The sequence below is a fragment of the Opisthocomus hoazin genome, chromosome 12 (genome assembly GCF_030867145.1).
Source record: "Opisthocomus hoazin isolate bOpiHoa1 chromosome 12, bOpiHoa1.hap1, whole genome shotgun sequence".
In the NCBI taxonomy this organism is placed as follows: domain Eukaryota; kingdom Metazoa; phylum Chordata; class Aves; order Opisthocomiformes; family Opisthocomidae; genus Opisthocomus; species Opisthocomus hoazin.
Window position 1 is genome coordinate 18,779,889 of NC_134425.1, and position 21,851 is coordinate 18,801,739.

At 33.8% G+C, this 21,851-nt stretch overlaps 1 protein-coding gene across 11 annotated transcripts in view; it reads left to right on the forward strand.

Moving 5' to 3' along the window:
- Positions 1-21,851, forward strand: part of RPGRIP1L (RPGRIP1 like) — a 77,621-nt gene that overhangs the window by 6,005 nt on the left and 49,765 nt on the right. For 8 of the 11 annotated variants that reach the window (XM_075433788.1, XM_075433786.1, XM_075433787.1 and 5 more), the window contains 7 exons: positions 1,431-1,729; positions 4,562-4,661; positions 5,668-5,811; positions 12,042-12,147; positions 14,932-15,078; positions 16,261-16,334; positions 20,324-20,463. In XM_075433788.1, the coding sequence (XP_075289903.1) occupies positions 1,431-1,729; positions 4,562-4,661; positions 5,668-5,811; positions 12,042-12,147; positions 14,932-15,078; positions 16,261-16,334; positions 20,324-20,463 (1,010 nt within the window). Of the gene's footprint in view, positions 1-1,430; positions 1,730-4,561; positions 4,662-5,667; positions 5,812-12,041; positions 12,148-14,931; positions 15,079-16,260; positions 16,335-20,323; positions 20,464-21,851 lie in introns of those variants that run through there. The other 3 variants (XM_075433791.1, XM_075433795.1, XR_012765342.1) reach the window with 3 other exon arrangements.

Consider the following 21,851-nt stretch of genomic DNA (forward strand, 5'->3'; position numbering starts at 1 on the left):
AATACAAGATGGTGGAACAGATCAACTGTTTGCTTATTTCAAATGGCATTTCCCGTGTTTCTATTAGATGGCTTATCAAATGCATTCATCGTCCACTTGGGTAAATTTACATAGAATGTCCAAATTGGCATACCTGAATTCATTTTTTAAGGCACAGAAAATATAAAATACAGTGTTTTTCTGGATTGTCAGAGAAAAATTTTAACTCCTCAAGCTAAATTTCTTTCCCAGCATCCCTTATGCCAAAACCCTTGTAACTAAAAGTTAGGAATGAATTTGCAGTAGAAGTACATTGAAAAAAACAAATAAACAAAAAACCTACTTACAGGCAAGTAACATTCTGTAACATCCTAAAGTTATTATGGATTTTTTTGTTTTGTTTCACTTTGGTTCTTTTAAGTAGAAGCTTCTGTCCTCAAGTATACAAAAATAAAACAAGCCCCTTTAAACAAATGAAGCGTGTCCTTATTTTCAGTTTTCTTTCTAGGCCTTCATAAATAGATTCTCTGTAAACTAGATACAGGTCTTGAAGATGTGCGACCAATTTCGTAAAGTCTTGAACTTGTCTCTCTCATCAAAGACACCTTTTCTTTCTTTACATGCCAAGTTTTTTTTCATTCGCTGCTGGGTATGTTTTCTGTTCTTGTATATTACATCACCCCCATGTGCCCTCTCTGCCTTTTGTTCTAGCTTACCAAAGTTTATGGAAACTAAAGGAAATCAAAGGTACAACTGTTGAGATGCCAAAAGCAAAATTCATATCGTTTTAAAGATAGATGAAAACCATACCCTCTGTATCTAATTATATTCTTCAGCTAACTGTTCCTTCTCTGAAGCACATTGGTGATATTTACCAAGTATAAAATTGAATATGTTAATGAGAACTATTAAGTTCTTTTTCCAGAGTACCTTCCTAAATATCTCCACCTATATATTGTATCTACTTCAGAACTGAAATATATGTTTAAATCCTGAAATACTAGAAATTATATATGAGTGGAATGTTGCATATTGATAGCATTCTTTCAATAGCTGAATGTTTTGTGGAATTGTAGCTTTTATAGTTTGCCCCGCCACGTCCCAAATCTGTAACTTTACTTAACAGCATGCAGAGGTTCCTATATAAGGTCACGCGTTAAAAATTGCTTTTAAGCAGCATATGGAGTAAATATGTGTCGTCCCTTCACTAACCTTAAATGATAAGCCTTAGGAAACTGTTATTTGTCAGTGCTATAAAGCAGATTGCTGCACAGTGGTTTCAATTATCTTCAAAGAGTTCTTCACAGGCAGTAATAGTTAATATCAAAACCTGAAATTTATTATCCAGGTTCTATGCTGAAGTCTTCACAGTTATTATGTTCCTTTCAACAGAAAGCTTTTTATGCTGACTTTTCGTATTCTTTTTAATATTTTTTTATTATTTTCCCCAGATTGTCCACCAAGTTAATACGGCTTGTTAATGATAAAAAAAGGTCTGAACAGGTTGGTGGCGGCCCCAAGCGGCTGGGTCGGGCTGTGGAGCTCGAAGAAATGATAGAGCATTTGCAAGAGAGAATTTGTGAGCTTGAGAAACATAACGAGAGCCTCCACAGCAAACTCATTGCAACTAAACAACAGCTCCAGATTCAAGGCCATAGGCCTTGCCCATACAGCTATGTTCAATCTCGTATTAACACTGGTCTCAAGAAAGTGAGCGAGGCTGCTGGCATGCCGGAGCAGACAAAGAAAGGTATAATTCATCTTTATGAAAAATAATGTTTCATATAGGTACCACTAATTATTGCTTCACTGTAGCAAGTACATACTCTTTGCTGTTCATCAGTGGGCAATAGTACCTGTAGGCAGAAAGATTGTTCTTCCCCTTTTTTCTTGTATTTATTTATAGCAGTTATGATAACTAGTTTGTCTTTGAAGTCCTTATTTTAAGAATCTGCAGTAATAGGGGTAAAACAGAACTAGAGATTTGAAAATAAAGTAGTTATCAAGCAAGTTTTCTAATAGTTAAAATCATGGGACTTTCATAGTATAACTTCTCTACATGTTAAAGGCTTATAAAAGAAATATATGAAAAAATTTGGCATTATGTTATAACAAAGTTTTAAATCTGTAGTTTGTTTGCACATGGTTTTCCTTGTTTAATTACAAGGTTTGTCCTAGTCTCTTGATACATGTGTGCACAGCACTGCAGCCTCGAAAAATCTATTACATGTGTGGACTTTAGAAAGCAAATACCACTATGCAGCCATCTTGAATGATGCTTTTTACTGTCAAGACTTACTGCTTAGGGCAGTCTCACTCCCAGTCTTTTATTTATGGGAGCTATATTTGAAAATTACACGTTAAAACCTTTCTGTTTTCATATGAGCGTTTGTAGAAGTAGTTGTACTCAGTTAACTTATACGCTGTACAGATATTGTGTTTAAAACCCAAAAACAGCGAAGTTGGCCTTGATTGAAAATTGAGTCAGCAGGTTTGTCTCCTGAGCTTCTACAAACTATGGATCAGGCTGATGGCCAGTTATATTGTGGGGTTTTTTCTCCATCTCACTCTCCCACCAGTCTTTATTTTGGTTATGCTGATTATTCAGGTATATGAAAACAGAAACAATTCTCATGTTTTTAGACAGGCAATAAAAAGCAATCGACTCTACCACTTTGCATCTTTAATGTGAATATAGTGCAAGTTCTGACATTCTAAATACACCTACATTTTCACACTTCGTATCATGAGTTAGGTAGTTTTATTCCCAAAATCAATTTGCCGTTAGTTTTAACAATGCAAAAATATACTAGAAACATTTGTTCAGGCCCAGTGCTAGCAGAGAGAAAAGGGCAACTTGTTTCAAGGTTTAAAGATCAAATGTTGATGTGGTATGCTGTGAGGACTGCTCTCAGCTTAAGAACAGATCCTGATCAAAGATGTCCTGTGCAGAAATAGGACTGGGGCCATGCTGATGGAGGCAGCGGTTTTTAAAGTGAAGTAAACAAGGAGGGGGGGAGGGGTGGGGAAGGAAAAGTGGTCCACAGAACATCCAGTTCAGATAATAACATTCAGAAATTTCACAGAAGTTCTGGTGAGCCTATCTCAGTTGTAATACCTTGTCCAAGCTAGAAGAGATTCTGATAATCGGAGTGCTGTGAATATGCAGTTTTTTTAACTGTTATTAAAAATCTAATAACTAATACTCAGAACTTGGATGCAGCAGTGTTGTCTTCCGGAAGGGGAGAATATTTTCTGTAGTATTCGTTAGCACAGGATGTTGCATGTTTTTTTGTTGCATGTTGTCTCATCCTGCCCTTTCGATTAATGATGATAAACCTAAGTGTGGTGTTGGGGAATGTGCCTGCTGTCTTTAAAGACTGATGGACTCTGATTGCTCTGTGGACACGTGAGGCTGAATCTCAAAACATTTTTACTGTGGATCAGAAAATATTCAGAGCAATTCTCCAAAAATAAAATGAGTGCCTGTAAAATTCAGGAGAGCTTAGCTGTCTCCAGGGTATGAAGAGGCAAGAAGAATGCACAAATAATAAGTACACCTTACTGTGTCTGCTTTGTGTTTGGCTGGCTTACAAATACCGTAGCAAGTCGCTCCAAAAGATGTGGTCAGCTGTGAATGCTTACTAAATACTCACTGGTTTCTCTCATGACTTTCTTTACTGAGTACATCCATCTAAGATGTATCATTATTTGAACAAAAATAAATTAAAAATATGTACTCTAGACATGTATATACAAACGTTTGTATATAGCACAATTACCAATACTTGAAAATAGTACTTCAAGATCAAAATTCAAAATACCATAAAGAAGTTAACTCAGCACAAATGCAAAGTAGATAATTTTTTTTCAGTCATTTTGTGAACCTGCTGGTATCGTTGTACCTTGAACATAATCGACTTAATTTTGAGGACTGAGGGATGGCAGCCCTAATGCTGTATTTGAAATTTAACGCATAGCTTGGTCCCACGTCAGAACTTCATTAATTTCTTCTTGCTGAAGAAAGAGAAGGAGAAAGAGATTTGGAGAAACCATTGCTTTTGCTCCTGAACTAACAGTTCTTACTTAAGTAACTTCACTTTTCTTCTTCACCAGGGACTTAGTACGGTTGTAAAGAATATACAGAAATTTACACTGTTGCTAAAAATGGTCCCATAGTTCCTTGTCTAGGTGAATGATACTTGTGATTTTGTAAAGAAAGTGCAATCAGAAAACAAGTGATTACAAGTCCATATTTCTGTTTAATAATACTGATGTTGTTGTTCTTTGAAGACACCATCTCTCTTCTCTGTCTTGAAAATCTTCTAAAAAAAGCATTTCAAGACTCGTTTTTAACACTTCTCTTTAGCAGTGATTGCTGTACTGCCCATAGTTCAAATTTTACAGCAGCTATGTTGTAGATACTCTGATTATCTCTTTCCATGTGAATTTGATTTAAAAATAATTTTTTTTTTTTGCATCTGTATAGGAGTTACAAGGGTTTGCACTGTATAGAGATTGTTGGTTTGTTAAGTGCTTTTTTATTCAGCATGACAAAAAATTGTCTTTTCTTTGTTTTCAGGAATGAAATTTCAGGATTTAGAAGTGAGGTCACCTAACATTGTGCTCCCAAGATACGTCCAGAGTCTGCTTGAGGACCCAAGGAGTGAAATAAGAAATTTGTATGATTTTCATATTTGTTAAGTTTTGTCATTATAATTGTTAATACTTGTGGTTTTCTTGAAGGAAAGAAAATAGATTTTTCTGAAGTTTTCACTTCAGAAAATAAAGCGAAGTTGTTGGGTCTGAGATTTTAGTTTTCACAAAGGTGGGAAAAATAACCACAGTTGCTCAGAATGGTGCACTTGGGTACAAAAGCAAACATATGGCCAAAAATCTCAATATACTTTTAAGTCTACAATAGGTGCGTGAAGTAATGAAGAACTGTAGCTTATGCATCAAAAGCTTCAGAGTGGAAACACTTGTAGATAAATCATTGGTTATTCTTATTAGGAAAAATGTTATTGCAAAAGATATCTGAGATTAACTTGTGAAGAAAATCAAAATCGCAAAGTTGTGGTCTACTAAAAAATATTCGGACTCTGATCTGTATAGTTTTCTGCCTTTCTTTTTTTAATTGCATTTACTGGATAAATTCCACTGTTAAAGATGCATCATCTGGGGGTTTTTTTGTGTATGTGTATGTAAGGTTACCTAACTCAGCATAAAAGCTTAAAAATTACTCTCACTGCCCCATCCATTGAAGATCTGATATTGATTTGATAGCTAGTAATAGTTTTGTCCTTTTCAGAAAACACTTGGTACTAATGGATTAGGAGGAGGGTGCATTTAATGTGCAGTATAAGAAACCATAAACGGTGTTTTCAGCTAGGTTCTGCTAAACATTACTCAGTCCACATAAAAGTTTATTTCAAGAGTATTATATTATTTGTGTTGTGTTTGATAATGTATTTGAATTATTTATTTATTATACTATTCACAGCTTTTCATGTGGTGACCTCTAATTATTTTCATAGCAAGTTGATGGTGTATGTTGTGATACATGTCATTAAGAAATACAAATTTTGCTGAACACTTGTAAAATTTTTACTCCTGAGTATTCGTTTGCTTTTTTTCTTTTGTTAAATACTTACCTGGTTTTGGAATGTAAGATGCTTGTACTTGCAGGGAGACTGTGATTGAGTCCCAGAAGGAACACATTGAGGAACTAGAACGTGCCCGTGAGATACTTGTGAGTCAGCTAAGAAGGAAAGAGAAGGAAAATGAAGTATCAATCCTACAGCTGAAAGAACAAGAAACAACAAGCCAAAGGTATTGTGAAAAATGAAAATCTCCATGGTGGAAGCATTAGAAGAGCTATGTCGTAATGTTTATATATAGCTGTGAAAATTACTAGTTCTGTTAAGAAATATGTGCTTTATTTATTTTTTTCCCTTTGGTGAAACTAAATCATAATATGTTTTACCAAATAGCCATGGATAATTCTAAGCAAGGAGATTGTTATGACAATAGGTTATTATGTTTTTCCACAAATAACCCAAGACGTTCATAATTGCCAGATTCAGTTGAAGTTCAACTTATTCAACTTTAATAATCTGTTGTTTCTTCAATATAATTCTTAGAAAATTTTAGATATAGGTTCTTAGTGGATAATGTTCATTAATACTCATTGATAATTTGGAGTCTACAAACAGTAGAAAAATAATGGCCCTGTAAGGGTAGATTAACAAATTTTTGAAGGAAGATGATATAGCTGTGCAGTGAAACGACAGACAAACATGCTCACAGAATGTGTTTCACACTAAAGCCTCTATTAGTTTAAACTTCTTTCTTTCTCTTTCTTCTTTCTTCTTCTTTAACTTATACAAAGATATATGCAAAATTACATAACTTTGCATATATTTTTCCCTTTTTTGACTTTTTTGGTTTCAGCCTGTTACTTTTAATTATATTAAGGATCTAATACAGCACGATCCTGCATTCCTTACTCATTTGATTTGAATGAAAGTTCTATTTGGATGAGAAATATATGGTCAGTTCTTTAACTGCCTTTCAAGAGAGGGACCCTGTTATTATGTGTGAGCATTTTTTTGTGCATCAGTGGCGTTAAATAAATAATACATCATAATGTTTGCTATTAAATTATTCACAGTTATAAGTCTCCTCTATCCAGAATTACCTTTATATTGTTTAAATAGGTTGAAGAAGTTGTCATCATACATAATTTCTCAGTCTGTGCCTACAGTGAATTAGGAAAAGATTTAAAATATTTTTTTCGTATAATTTGAAAATAATCTGATATGAATCTCAAAGAACTTCTGTACTTCGGTTTTCTGTAGATAAACCCTGTTCTTTCAGTACAGCAGTTAGAAACTGAACACAACTTCTAAATTCAATGTCAGCTTCTATGTTTCTGTGAAATTTTTAAGGAGTTTTAAAGTAAAGATACATTTCAAATTCAGCTAAAAAAATCCTTAAATAAGGTCAGGCTATAAGATGTAGTGCAGATCATTATTTATTTATCAAATTACTTATATATAATCCGTGATACTTGACCTAAGTTACAATCTGTGAATTCGTGTTTGAACTTCTGGAATTATTTCCTTTACAGTCTATTTCTTGTCTGAAGCTGGATAAAAGATACATCAAGTATCTAAGCGTTACTGTGTTTGGCTGGGAAAGAAATTGAAAAATGTCCGCTAGTGCATATCCAGAATAGTATGAGTTATATAATGTTAAATAATTTTATGGAAGGCTGTTAATCCCCATGTTTTTCAAGTTACATATTTTATGCTGAATGAACTGGAGCTGGAACTTAGAGGGATACTATTCTCTCCATATTTAACTTAACGATAGGTACCTACACATATTATCTTTAGGAGATTCTCATTGGCTTGCTTTCTTGGAATTCTTGTAACTGCTATCTAGAGCAGTCTGTATTAGTTGTTTTATTATACCAATAGATTTATAGCTTCTATGTAATTCTTATTTTTAAATAAGAATTTTTAAACTTCTTTACATCAGCAGAGAAGAAGCTGTCAATACTGGAATATTGGAGGAAAAACTGGAGATTTGGGTGACTGATAAGGTCATCTTATTTCGTCTGCGTAGCTTATGTCTTTGAATTTTGGTACAATTGGCAGCTTTTTCTTGTGTTTTGTAAGAATACACCTGGTGGTCATCTACTTGCATTGCTACCCAAAGACAGTTAATCTGTTGAAATTATGTAGGAACTGCATGGCGCCAAAGGGACATAATAAATGTGCTTCCAGAAATCTTCATGTTGTATTACCGTTTGATCTCAGCCTGGTGTTAACAAAATTAGGTTACTCTCAACCTTTAGGAAAACATTCTTTATTATGCTAGATGAATAAGAAATTCTAGTGATTGAAATAATGATGGTTTCCAAGTAGTGAAGCAGCCACAGTTAATAAACATTGATCCATCAGCGGTAAGAGAGGGAGATACTAGTTGTCCTGACACCTATACCCACAAGAAATCCAGTAATGTTTTAAAGCTTCCTTTGCAGCTTCGCTACAGTTTCTGTATAACAACACAAAAATTCCATAACACAGCTGAACTCATATGCAGTGTACTCCTCAAGATTATCGTAACGTGGCTGCAGTCAATTTTTTTTTCAATATTGCGTTAGAGATTGGTTGGAGATTTTTTTTCAGGAACATATAATTCTGACTTAAGGGACAAGCTTGGCCTGTGGGTTGTTAGACTAAGCACGTTTTCTTATGTACAAAATTTAATTGCATTTAGCTTAACTGTTTTGAATTTAAAGATGGCCAGAACCATAATAACCTCATGGTTTGATGTCTATGATACACAGTGTGCAAGTTAAAACATTAGGTCTAAAGAATCACATTTTGCAAGCAACTAGCTTCAAATAACTTAATTGCTCACGGTACTTTCCAAAGACATTTTTAAAGCCACTGCAAAATCCCTTTGTGAAACAGGTACTTGGTATTTGCACATTTGTGGGATTTTTTTGTGTTTTGTTTGTTTGTTTGTTTGTTTTGATGAAAAGGCTTATTTGCCAGACAGTTTCTAATTCCTTTGTTCTGCAACATGACTTTGGAATTGGACCTATTAAGTGTGTGGAGTTCTGGACAGCACTATCATATTCAACACACCCATGACTGTGTTGGGATTATAGCATTGCAGATCTAGATTAAAATGTGGAACTTTTTAGTCACAATGCATTATATAAAGGGTTTTGAGGGAATATAGCATGTATATGAATTTGCTAAATCATGTCTAATATAAAAAAAAAACCTTTATGTTTGCATTTCCATATCTGACTTTTCACATTTAACCAGTTTCCCTGCAGATCATGCCTTTTTCATTTGTATCAGGCAAATACAGAATTTTATATTGGTATTTAAATAACCTTGGTAACTTGGATGCTAGAGCTACTGATGCAATGTTAATGTTTTGCTTATTGCAAATATACTATCAATTACAACATAAAGGTTCCCCTAGAAGGTAAACTTTGCTATGTTTGGGGAGTTTTTCTCCCCCTTATATTTAACTTCCTATAATGAATAAGAGATAAAGGAAAGAACATAATGTATATGAACATATAATCGTACTAGTTTCTAGGCATCGTAAAATGAGAAGAGTACTGCATACAGATGTTCTGTTCTTCTCTGCTTTGGGAGTCTATGTATATAACTTGGCCATTATGCATTTGTGATTGAGAACTATTAGACTGGAAACCTTTTGTTATTTTGCCAGAGTGAGTGATCCTGAGAAGTATGGTGGTGATATTTTTTTACTTGCTTGTTTTTTTTGTTCTAAATGGGAATGAGGAAAGTTTGTGAGCCACTAGTCCAGCTGATACAATAGTCAGGGCTCTCGAAGAGTAGTCTCAGAATTGTATCCATGTCCTGCTCATATGGAAGTAGAAACAAGATGCAAGGGATGTGGTTTAATTAGACCTCAATTTTATTAGCTTAGCCATCTGGGATTTACTGGCATAAATTTGTACAGTGCAGGTCAAGATCCTTTCTTTAATCATTTCCTTCTGGTGTAGGTTGCTATCAGTCCCCCCACTCCCACACAGCTGGTCCCCAGCCTGTCATTGGGACCCCAATCTATACTTTTAATCCAAATGATAAGAGGTCTGGAAAAGATATTATCTCTTTGGTGTACTTCAGATATTAACCTCAAACATAATTCTTAGCTTTTTAAAGAGTCACTTTCTCCTAACTTCATTTCCAATTTCAGACTTCTTAATCTAGCTTCAAGATGAAGTTTAAAGTGGAAGGATAGAGTTCATGTTCCTTATTTCTGCATTTCCACTTCTGTGGTAGAAGGGGGGCTAGAGCTAAATCAGTATGCCCTTTAGTTCAGGTTAATGTCTCAAAAGGGATATTAGTTCCTTTTTCTAACTTCTGCTCCAAGTCTACCTCCATGTCTTCAGGTTCTGTGGCAGAATTTTTGGCTTTTGTCAATAGAGAAAATACTGAATGAGCTATGTTAGTATTCTTCTACATTATTTTGTTATTCTTTGAGCAAAATATTATCTACATAAATGAAAGGTAGTATTGACTTTTATATCAAATTTGTATATAACCCCTGTTTTTAAGTTCTATCAGAATACCTGGGCAGATGTTTTGGGAGCAGAATACATCAACTACTTGGGAGGTACAAAGCTGTGTAGATAACCAATTTCTATGCTGTTCTACTGTTTTGTGTCTTCATTTACAGAAAAATGAATCTTCCCAACAGAATCTTCCTCATACTAACTTTGCCTTGCCTACGAAATCTAAAATGATTCTGTTCTTCAACAGCAATCTCTTTGTCATGCACCTAGATGCGCTGGACATTTCTTAGACATATTTTGTCCAAATAAATAAAGTATTGTAGAAGTACTGTAGAGAAATTAGTTTGTTGCTCTAGCCTATAATGAGAGCTGAGGTTGTGACTGGTGTAATGCCCTAATAAGAAATCAATGGCACATGCTTTCTATAGCTAGAAACTTCATGAGATAAATACTCTTATAATTGTAAGAATTGGAATGATCCCAATAAAAAGTAATTTTTTACTTCCAAATTTGAAAATTTTACTTCATAATAGCAGTACCCCAAACCTGTTTAAATCAAATGCTGCTTCATTCACTGTTGAAAAAATAGTTAATGTTGATTGTCAGAAGCCATGTTGTTTACATCCGTACATCATAAATTTCACTATCATCTACTCCTTTTTCTACTTAAAACAAAACAAAAAAGCTCCCTGCTTTAAAAAAAAAGCCCCCTGCTTAAAAAAGAAGAGGGGAAAAAAAGAAAAAGAAAAAGCCTTTGAAGGCATCAGAGCCTTTTGTTTGATGTGTGGAACAAGATTAATAAAAATGTGCCACTACATTAGCTTTTAAATAGCTAGCATGAGACAGTGCTGCTGTCTATACACACCACAACTTTAATTTATGTAGATAACATGTTTTAGACACATGATAGTTTTAGCATTGTGTTAGGGCTGTTTCTTGCAAAAGATTCCAGGTTTGTGAGTGTGTTTATCTTCTGTGTAAGGACAATCAACTGAGCAATGCCAAAACGCAATGGGCTTTGATATTTTACAGAATAAAAGGAAAGTATTTCATGTACTCAGCTGGTTTACAGATGTGTAAGCTTTGTAGTCCATTTTCTTGCTTCATCATGGCATTGTGACAATTCCTCCAATATGTCTAAAATAGATAAATATTGGAAGAGAAATTACCTTTTCAAATACTAAAGATTTATTCTGATTTTATCAGAATATATATATTTATATATTTGTAATATATTTTATGATATATATTTTATCAGAAGATTTTTTTATATTAATACAAATCAGAGTTGGTTTCTCTTCCCATACTTCAAGCTGTGAAAATAATGGGGTTTAGTTCCACAGTTTTAAGTAAGGGAAAACATCAAAAATAAATATTTATTTAAATTCTGAATAATTTTAAACATCCTTTCTATTAAACAAGTTAATTCTCAAGTTAATCTTAGAATTGTAACAATATAGAACATCTACATGGATATTACATGATTTTCATGTAGTTAAGACACACGTGCAGCTTGTTTGAATGCCAGTCTTAAGGTGTTACAGGATAAATTGCTAAGTCACTTTTTCTTAGCAGTATTTGATAGGTTTAAACTGTAAGAGGAAACTCCACAAAATGGTAATCTACTGGCGTCAAATACTTTGGAGGGTAGAAAAGAAGTGAATGGAAAACAAATAATCTCTTTAGGCAGAGAATTGTTTTCTCTTCCTGTCATATTTGGTTTGATACGATAAATAAAGATGTGTATATATTGACTGAAGTTGCTATGTCATCATGCGCTAGAATATTTATTTACCTAAATTCTGTGATGTGGATTATAGAAGAAGAAGAAATTAATTTGGGTATTACACACTAAATCTTCTCCCAAGTGTGCTCTAGAAAGCTGATTGGTAAAGGATTTCCACTTTTCAAGATAAAAATATTAAGATAATTGATTTTGTATCTCTAAGCTCATGATGCATTTCTTTTTAATACAATTTTGAAGACTAAACATTCGGGACAATGTGGAAATGATCAAGGTCCGTAAACAGCTGGCTGAGAAAAGCAATGCGCTTTCAGCAATGGAAGGAAAATTTCTCCAGCTTGAAGAGGTAATTGCAATTTGGTCAGTAACATTCCTTTACACTTGTCTCATAAGCATGCATAAAAGGTAAATAAATATACAGAGTTCTTGATTCTGAGTCAATGCTGAGTACATGAGAATGAACCACATAATACATTGCACCCAAGCTACTCCAAATGTGTAGGGGTTTTTAGTCTTAAATTTTTTTTTTCGTAAGGGTATAGCGGGTCATAAAGATTTTATCTTCAAAGCCATTCCAGGCAGATTGTGGAAAATGAACTGCATTATCTGTCTATCTAAAGAGATTGCTGATCCTTAAAAAAGAGGACTTTGACTTAAATGTTCTGATTTACTAAAGAAGGGGTACCAGACCCTGCTCACTTTATCAGTCTGTGATGAAGTTGGGGAGGTTTAGCTGTTTAGAGTTCTGACGTTAGGACTTGTGTTCGTAAATTCATGGAAATTATTTTAGAGAGCTTCTGTAAGTGATAGACTTTCTTTATAAAAAGAGTGGTTTTATGAAAATATGACCAGAACATGCAACTGCATGGTAAATTCCATGTAGGTTTTAGTTACACAGTATTTTTCTGCTTCTTCCCATATGTATTTGGAGGACTGCGTGTGTATGCAGGCATTAGTAGTATGGTAATAGCTTAGAAATGGGCAAGTTCCTGTGAGTAGGAATCCTACATGCAATAGAGCTTTATCAAGTAGCCTGGTCTTATGAGGTGGAAGTATTAGATATCCTTGTAAACTCTTACTACTGCCTGCTTCTTGTTATTTTAGCATGCTAAATAACACTTCTGCCATTAGATTTTTGTCCTCTTCCTCTTTTTCCTGTGTTTCTGCTTCTGTGTTTTGCTTTGCTTTGCTTCCCTCCACCGTCTTGGTGTAATACCAATATCTTCGCTGCCAAAGCAGCTCTTCTGTTAGTAGCTCAAAACTAATTTTTCACAGGATGAACTATGTAAAATGTAAACTCCAGGGGAGACAGGTTTCACGTGGCTTTTTGTGTTCTTAAATAGAAAGCGATAAGTAAACTGTTCCATTTTAAATCATATGCGACTTCTTGGTAATTTACAGCAAACGTCAAGTACTTATGCCTATTGCTAGGTAACAGCTGAATAGAAACACTTGTCTAGGATTCAAACTGGTATTTGAACACATTGTTTCTAATATTCGTAGTGAAAGCTGAATTTTTGAAAAGGATGAGTATGTTTTCTGGGTTGTTTTTTCTTTTTTTTAACAAGATAATGGATACAATGGTTTTCCCATTTCTGATCATTTGAATGTTTGAAACATCTCTACTAAATGTAACTAACTGTAAAATCCAAAATGCCTTGTTTAGAAGGCACGTACTTATCAACAAAGCCGTTTTTAGTATTTTTTTATCTTGATGATTTTTATGACTGAGTTATCAATTGCTTTCAGTTTCTACCAGCTGAAACCATATAATTACTCCATGTTCATCTTTGAACTTGAGTCAGCGCACAGTGTGAAACCTCAGAATGATAAGAGCCTATAATCCTGCTCCATCTAATGATACCGAAGTTGAGCTTGCTACCAAACATTTACAAGACAGTTTCGTTGATAAAGAATTTTAATGTAGCCAGTTGAACGAAGGCATTGGGTGATCTGCTTAGAACAACAAAGGACCCTGAAACTGTTTGGTTTATATATTTGATCCCCTTGGTATATTTATTTGCTTTGATTACAGACTGAACATTCAGGATTTCATGATTTGTGATATGAAATATGCTAACCTGTACAATTACAATTTAAAATACTACAGAGAGTTAATTCTCTGGAACAATCAGTACAAAAGTTTCACAACTGTAATTGAGAGCAGTTTATGTTCATTTGTGCAATATTTCTAGGAGGTATATATCCATTTTTTTAAATGAGTTATTTCTAATTGATAATATCAAGGCATGCTTCCCAAGGAAATAAAATTCGAGACTAGAAATATTAAACTAAAATCATCATGGAAAAGATGAAGCTAACTTTTTTCTGTCTACAATCATTAAATGTTGTCTATACTCATACATGTATTTGATGTAAACTTTCATATAATAATTTTATTAAACACGATATTGGCTTTTGGGCTGTTTTGTTTCACTTCATACTTTGAATGTGATATACCTTAATTCTTAATGAGTGAGGCTTTGTTAAAGCACTGTAGAATGTAGTCAGTATAATATTAACTAATATTCTTGAAACAGAGGTTCTATCATCATCCTCCATTTAATATTAAAATTGGTTAAATGTGCATTAATATAATCCATTAAAATAAATATTGTAAAAGAAATAAGTCCCTCGTTAAATTACTGCTAGCAGGGAAATGGAACTGAGTGCATTAGGATTATGAAACAATTATGTATCTACAGTTAAGGGTTAACAGAGCTGTGGAAAGTTCTGTGATTAACATAACTGTGGTCAGCATTCATTTTTGCTTGCTACTGCAGTGTTTTTGGTCAGCATGTCTAACCACTGTAACCACAGCAAAATCTTTTAATTGCTTAAAAGATGTATTTCTTGGTTGTTTTCATCATGACTGAACTGAGGGTTTAATGCTCATGAGAGCAGTAAGAATGCCACCTTCTCCTGGCCATGCGTAATGAAAGTTGCTTTCAGTTACGTAGTTCAATAGTGTCTCCTGTTGACCACATTGAGTATATAGATTAAATACTGCCGTGAGAGACCACTGATTGAGTATACAGAGTGCTGTAACATTCTGCAAAGTGTGGGTTTGGTTTTTTATTTGATTTATTTTTATTTTTTCTCCTGGATTTTCCTTCCTTCCTCTGCATAGAACCAAAGGAACTTGAAGATGAGCCATGATGCTTTAATAGCAAAAAGTGATGAACTGAATCAACAGCTTAAAGAGGAGCGGTTAAAGTGCCTCCATCTTGAAAAAGAATTACAGTCAGTGACTATTGCAAACCGAAGGACAGAAGAGGTGAGATTGTATTCAAGAGAGCTAGAATCTGCTGTAGGCAGTACATACAGATAAGAGAAAAATTAAAGATGGGATACCTTTTAATTGCCGAGATGTGAATAGACCTTTCAAACACTTTTGGAAGACTGATCTGGTAATATATATATTTTATCCCATTAAAAAGAAAATACTGTGGCTGCTGGTTGGATTTCATAGAATCATGAACCATACCTGGTCCCCATGCCACATAATCACTGCACCAGTGTTTTGAGGTTCAAGGATAGGATTTCATGTCAATTCTGGAGAAGTGGTTTGTTAACCAGAAAAAAGTCATAATATTTGATTTATTGATCACATATTGCTAGTTTTCTATTATTATCTCAACCTCAACCTGATTTAAGTACAGTACAGTGTAGTATTACATCTTACTCAGCAATTCAAATTAGTCACTTCTATTTCTTTGTCTAGTGGCTCTCGGAGGCAAGTATCATCACTAACAGTCATCCAGATATAGGGCTAAAAATCAAGTGATTTATTCCTCACTCTCCTCAATAAGTGAGGACTAAGAGTCTGCAAACTTACTTGTTTTTTCTTTCATTTTGTAGCAGCTTAAGATTAGTTTTAACACCTGGTTTACTTACTTTGAATGTATTTTACATGAACCAAGTTTACCAAGATTACCTCATAGTTATTTCCTCCAAACCTTCAAATTATTGCAATGCATGTAGGGTTTATCTTCTGGGTTAAAGCATCTCCTATCTTTAAAACCATATCCTGCTTTAGTGACTGTTTTGAAAACGAGGACTTCTTGTTGCTATAAGGTCAATAAATAAAATATTTAGAGGACCCATTTACTAGCTAATACTAATACTCACCAAAATGGAAATAAATATTTTTAATACTATAGGGTTTGGTTTTTTTAATATCTTTTTAGCATAAGGCTGAATGTGATTAGATAATGTTATTCAACTGCGACATGTTAGTCTCAGCTTCATATAAGCAACATGAAAAAGTCTGTCTGGGCCAAATGTAAATCCATGTGGTGAAAAAAAGTATTACTTTGAAGCTTCTAAGAGACTGTTGTATAAAAAGAACAAATAAAAGTCTGAGAATGCCTACAAATTGTTAACTAATTGTCTTTACACATTCAATGAAATTTCTTTTTGTGCTGTACATTGCTTGAAACTTCCCGCTTCATTTTAGTTACAGGAAAGAATAAATGATCTAGAAACAGAGAAGGAACTCTTGAGGGAAAACTATGATAAGCTGTATAGCAGGTAAGTTATGGTTTCTGTATATAAAAAAATCTTGATTCCTGTCCTGTTTAATAAATTTTCATATACTCTGTGCTTGAATGTGTATATGTGTATTGTGTGATTGCACACACATGTGAATATATTCATGCTACGGTTCATCATATGAGTAAGTGTATATGGAAACTTACGGTGTTCTGTCTGTATTTCATCTGTTCTTTTGAAATGGAGCAACTTCTATACTTCTTCTAATACTTTCAAAATAGTGATTAATACTTGTAAAAAATCCAATTAAAAGATAAGTTGAAGTCACTTTGTTTTGAACATCAGTAGAAAAAGTTCTTATTTAAATATCTAATTTTTTTTTTTAGGGTTATTGTTGAAAGAAGAATACTTCTAGGTAGAAATGTATTCCTTTGAGTTTATTTTATTTTATTTTATTTGTGAAAATCGGTGTTTGAACTTATTGTAGAAGTTCTTCCAGCACTTCTCAGTGGAGCTATATAAAGTCTGATATTTGACAGCTTCTCCAATGTTTGTTTTTGAGGGGTGGTTTGTTTGTTTTAGTAATGGCTACCATTTCACTTGTACTGGTTCTGCTTGAAGTTTTTGTATAGGCTCCTGTAAGTTTTTACAAAGGTTCCTATACATACTAAGTTGTATAAATTGTATCAGCAGTGCTTGCAATGAAAATGAAAATACGTTACCAGATAAGATTCAGAAATTCTCTGGTACAGAAAAGAAGTAATTATAGTCAATTGCCACAAGCATATTAAAAGAAAAAATGACCTTCAAATGAACTTTATTGTGAAACCATGTGGTCTTTTGCACTGAAGAGTTAGAAAATAAGACTAATTTCCTAGCGCTAATACTTGCCTGAAAGTAGGTTAAAATACTTGAAGTCTTTTCTCATATCAAAATTATTTCTCCTGTTAAAGTGTGTTTGTTTTGTCAGTGTGATGTCTGTCAAAAAAATACCAATGACTAAACACAATGTGAGTGATATCAAATCTTGTTTGTAGTATTCTTACAGTATTTATTATACTTTTTGTGCTTTCTGTGATGAAATTAAGAATTATGGTAGAAAAATACCTGTAAGTACAAATAGCTTGAAACCTTTTTTTACATATAAGTTGTAACAGTTTTATAATCACAATAGTTAGAGTTTTGTATAGGGGCAGTTAGTTGTCTCTCACTTTAGTTCATTGTTGTAGATTCCTCCAAAGTCTGATCATGTTATAAATATTTCTGATTATGTTTTTTTTTCTCCTCTATTGATATGCAGAGAAATAACTCTTACTAACAAATCAACTTACGATCTTGGCTTGAAATTTTCTGTTCTATTTAAATCATAGTGGCATAACTTTAAAAGATGTTTAACTAGATAAATTTAAATATGATTCTCTCATAACCCAGTAATCTACAATATGGGTTTTCTTTTACCTACAGTAATCTATCTTTTCATATACTGCCATTTAATCTTGGATTCATGTTTCGTCATTCCATGTTACTATATAGGTAACAAATTAGAAAGAGAAAGGGACCATTTCATTGTAACTATTGTTTAATGGCAAGCTTTTTCTGTTGCACATTTGAACAATGCAACTTTACTACAGCTTGCCTGTTGCTAAGCAGTGAACAGGCCAGTGTCTACCGATACCACATAATTAATAAATATTTATTTCTTTAACCAGGGAACAGAGGCATAAACCCATTCTTTGCCAGTTTTATTTTTTTGGAAATTCATTTTAAGTTGATGGGAATTTTGCCAAAGCCAGTAGTGCAGAACTGGATCTGAAAAGTTTATGAAGAAAAAGTATGAATTTGTCACTTGACTCTTATTATTTAGTCAGTATCCAAGAAAACAATTCATTTGGATAAAAGGTTTGGAGGAATTGTTTTCATATGAACTTGTAATTCAAATCTAGCAATGCTTAAACTCCCTCCAAAGGAAACGGTGCCAGATGTGGTTGACCATTTATAGTTACCCATATGGCTCCAACTCCAGTGAAATACAGTAAATGTGAAAGAAATTCCAGATGAATTCAAGTAGAAGTAATCTTAAAATTTGAAGGAAGAAAGCAACAGAAGTGGACTCAATTCAAACTGACATAAACATTAGCATCATATAGGGTTGGATAAAACCTGTCTTCTAAGATGTTCTTCATTTAAACATCTAAATTCTGAATTACTATCACAGTAACTGTTAATGATTTTTCTGCTAGTGTACTCTTTTGAAAACCTGAAGTAATGTGTAGCTACATCTTTATGTGAAGTCATTGTGCCTAAAGATAACAAAGGCACATATAACTAGATACCATGGTTATTAAAACTTGAAAACGTTTTCGAAAGTGTGAAAACTAAGTATTTGATATCTTTTCTTGCTGAGATTTCTTCTTTTCTTACGGTAGCCAATCAAGAGTGGCAAGTCTAATTTCAAGAGTGGCAAGTCTAAGAAATTAAAGAACACAGTATTATGGAAATGATTGTGGGTCTGGTGCATTATATTCGCTGCATATTATCTTCAAAATTATAGCAGAGTGAAGTATATATTATTGTAGGACTTAGAAGCATGCTGTAAAAGACACTATCACACTGTAAGATGGTGTATGCCTAGAAAACAGTATAAATAGGTGTGATAGATATAGTATGGGAAAAAGACAAAATACAGATAGAAGTGTTTTAATGAAGATCATAAATCAAGAATATAAACTCTTGCCATATACTTTAGAGTCTACAATTCATGCTATACTATTTTTTTTCTTTAATCTTAAGGTCATTCTTCTAATACATTAGCTATAAATGCACTTACATGTACTCAGAGCCACTTTATGTAGTCATAGCCATCAAATCAAGCAGTTATCTTTCAGTCAGCATATACAGTCTGTGGAGCTATGTGGGCTGCCCTTCTGTGATATTTCTTTCTTCTCCTCTGTTTTTTTGGTGAAAGCTGTTGTTATACAGATGTCTGGGAGAGACAGATTGATAAATAGATAAATATCAGAAGGGTTTTTTTATACATTTACATATGTAAGAAAAAACTTTTTTAACTGGTGAGCTTCATCAAAGTGAAGAGTTGAGGAACTGACTCTTAAAATACCCTACAATTTCTGATTTTTCACAGAATACAAAAGTGAATAAGCTTGTTTATGATTGGTTAAGATGGACATTTTTCCAGTCAATAAGAATGCAATTATTGAATAATAATAACCATATGAAGTCCATAGTACTCTCTGTCTAAATTATATGAAAGCGCATTGCATTGTCTTTTTACTTACTAGGAATTATACTGTAAAGTATGCAATGTACTTCTGTTTCAATCAGAGTTACACGTTTTGTTGTGATTTCAGCAGTTCTGATTCTGTGTCCATGCAATTCTTATTGCACACAGATTGGTAGTTTACAAGTAAATAATGTGTTGCAGGCAAAAGAGTTTGCCCACTCCTGTTTTTTATTTCTTAAAGTAGGAGAAAGACTACTTTATATGTGCTTCTTAATCAGTATCAGAATTGTTGTTTTACAGTATGAGAAAAGTGTTGTTACTTTGTGGTCAACATTTCTTTGAACGGGCAACTGACTTTAGGCTCTGCATGTTTCACAGATTTAAAAGAAATCAGGTGGGTGATCCCAGTCCTCTACATTAAGAGGTTTTGTATGCGGAAAGAATGGTTTTGTCAGTTGTCAGTTGCTGAGGTATGGAGTTGTGGATTACTCTGGGATATGCATCTGAATTCCTTTTCTAGTCCCACAAATGTTGCATGCTGCCAACTTTGCTGACTTTGGAGCTCTAAATTAAGGCCAGTTTCTTTGCTCATCCCACAAACTCTTTCATGTTTTTTAACCGCAGCCTGAGCAAGGCGCCTTGGTTTCAACAGCAGCAGACCAGCATATGTTTACTTAATTCCTAAGACATGATGATAGTGGTCTCTGTGCCACTAAAAGCTTTTTTCTTTATTATTTTCTGTTGAAGCTAATTTCTAAAAGTTTTTCACAATCCACATGTTTTATTGCAGTGTCTTCAGTATGACCCATGAAAAGCAATGGAAATTAAAGGAACAGGAACTGAAGCTGCAAATTGCTAAACTAGAGACTGCTCTTGAATCTGGTTTAGCAGACAAAAATGAAATCCTTGACAAGATCAAAGTAGAAAGAGGTATATTTCTGAAATAACTATCATTTTCTCAGGATGTGAGATTCTGCTGTGTTGTTCAGGTATACTGTCCAGAAAAGTGTAGTTCCTGTTGTTGATTTCAGAGCTGCCTTTTAAGTGTACGTTTGAACAATATGCTTAAGTTATGACTATGTAGTAAGTACTAAAATTGACCCAATACAGGTTATCTACTGAATGAGGATCATGTAACTCCAGCTGCATCCATTGTTGATCTGTTGGGTTCATATTTACTCTTCATTCTGTATTTTTCCTCTCCTCTACATTGAGAGTGCTTGTGGAAAAGAGGACCATCTAACAATCCTTCTCAAATTATAAACCACTATTCTAATTTTATTTACTGTACAAAGTTACTTGAAGCCCATATAGGCCCTTGAAGATGGTTAATTGTCTTTCAGCTTTGTGAATTTAGAATTTTAAAATATTTTTAGTATACACCAGTTTTTATTTACAGCTATGTACTTTTACAACAATACAGTTTTCTTCCAATCTGCTGAACATACTATTTCATGTGTGTTTTTCCCATGGTCTAGGAAAACTTCTCAGGGAATCTTTAAGACCTTGCAATCTTTCCTTTTTTTATCTCAATAGTGGGATATATTGTGGCAACGTAACATTTACAAAGCAGTAGCATAGGCAGAAAGTAAACTAAATATTTTTAGAGTTGATTCTTCAAATGTATATTTTTAAAATGTGTATTTCTGTGAACAATCTGTTAGTGGAGTGAATGACGTTAATGAAGTGAGCCAACTTGTTATGAATAGTTCTTATGGTTATGGCTCCAGTTCAGCATGCACTTACCACTAAGATTCTGAGTAGCTCTACTGACTTAAAATACCAGATTAAGTACTTAAACATTTTATTTGACCACAGCAAGTGTTTGCAAAATTAGCCTTAAGTGATACTAAAATAAATAAGATTCCTTAAGCTACAATAATATGAAGTTATGATATATTGACAGAGACAGTTGTTAATGACAGTTTGATTATGCAATGCAAAATTTAAAGCAATATTAAGAGCATGAAAATGTTATAGGCTATACTATTATTTGGGTAAGTTGAATGTGGAAAGTCAGGCAACACCTTCCATCTTCTATCCTTTCTAGGGGCATTAGGTTTAAGTGGCAAGTCTTCACCACCCCTTCCCCAGATTCACACTTAATAGCTTGTTGTACTCTTAAACTGATCACAACGTTACTACACTTTCAGTTGCTGTTGAATTGAACTTGCTGCAGCTTGAGTAGATGTTGCAATACCCTTCGAGGCCTAAGTAGCTAGGATTTGATTACAGCTGCTTCTGTTTGACAAAACCCAGGCAGTATAACTTTGTTCAGTCACATACTTCAGAGTATCTGCCTTTGGTACACATCCCTT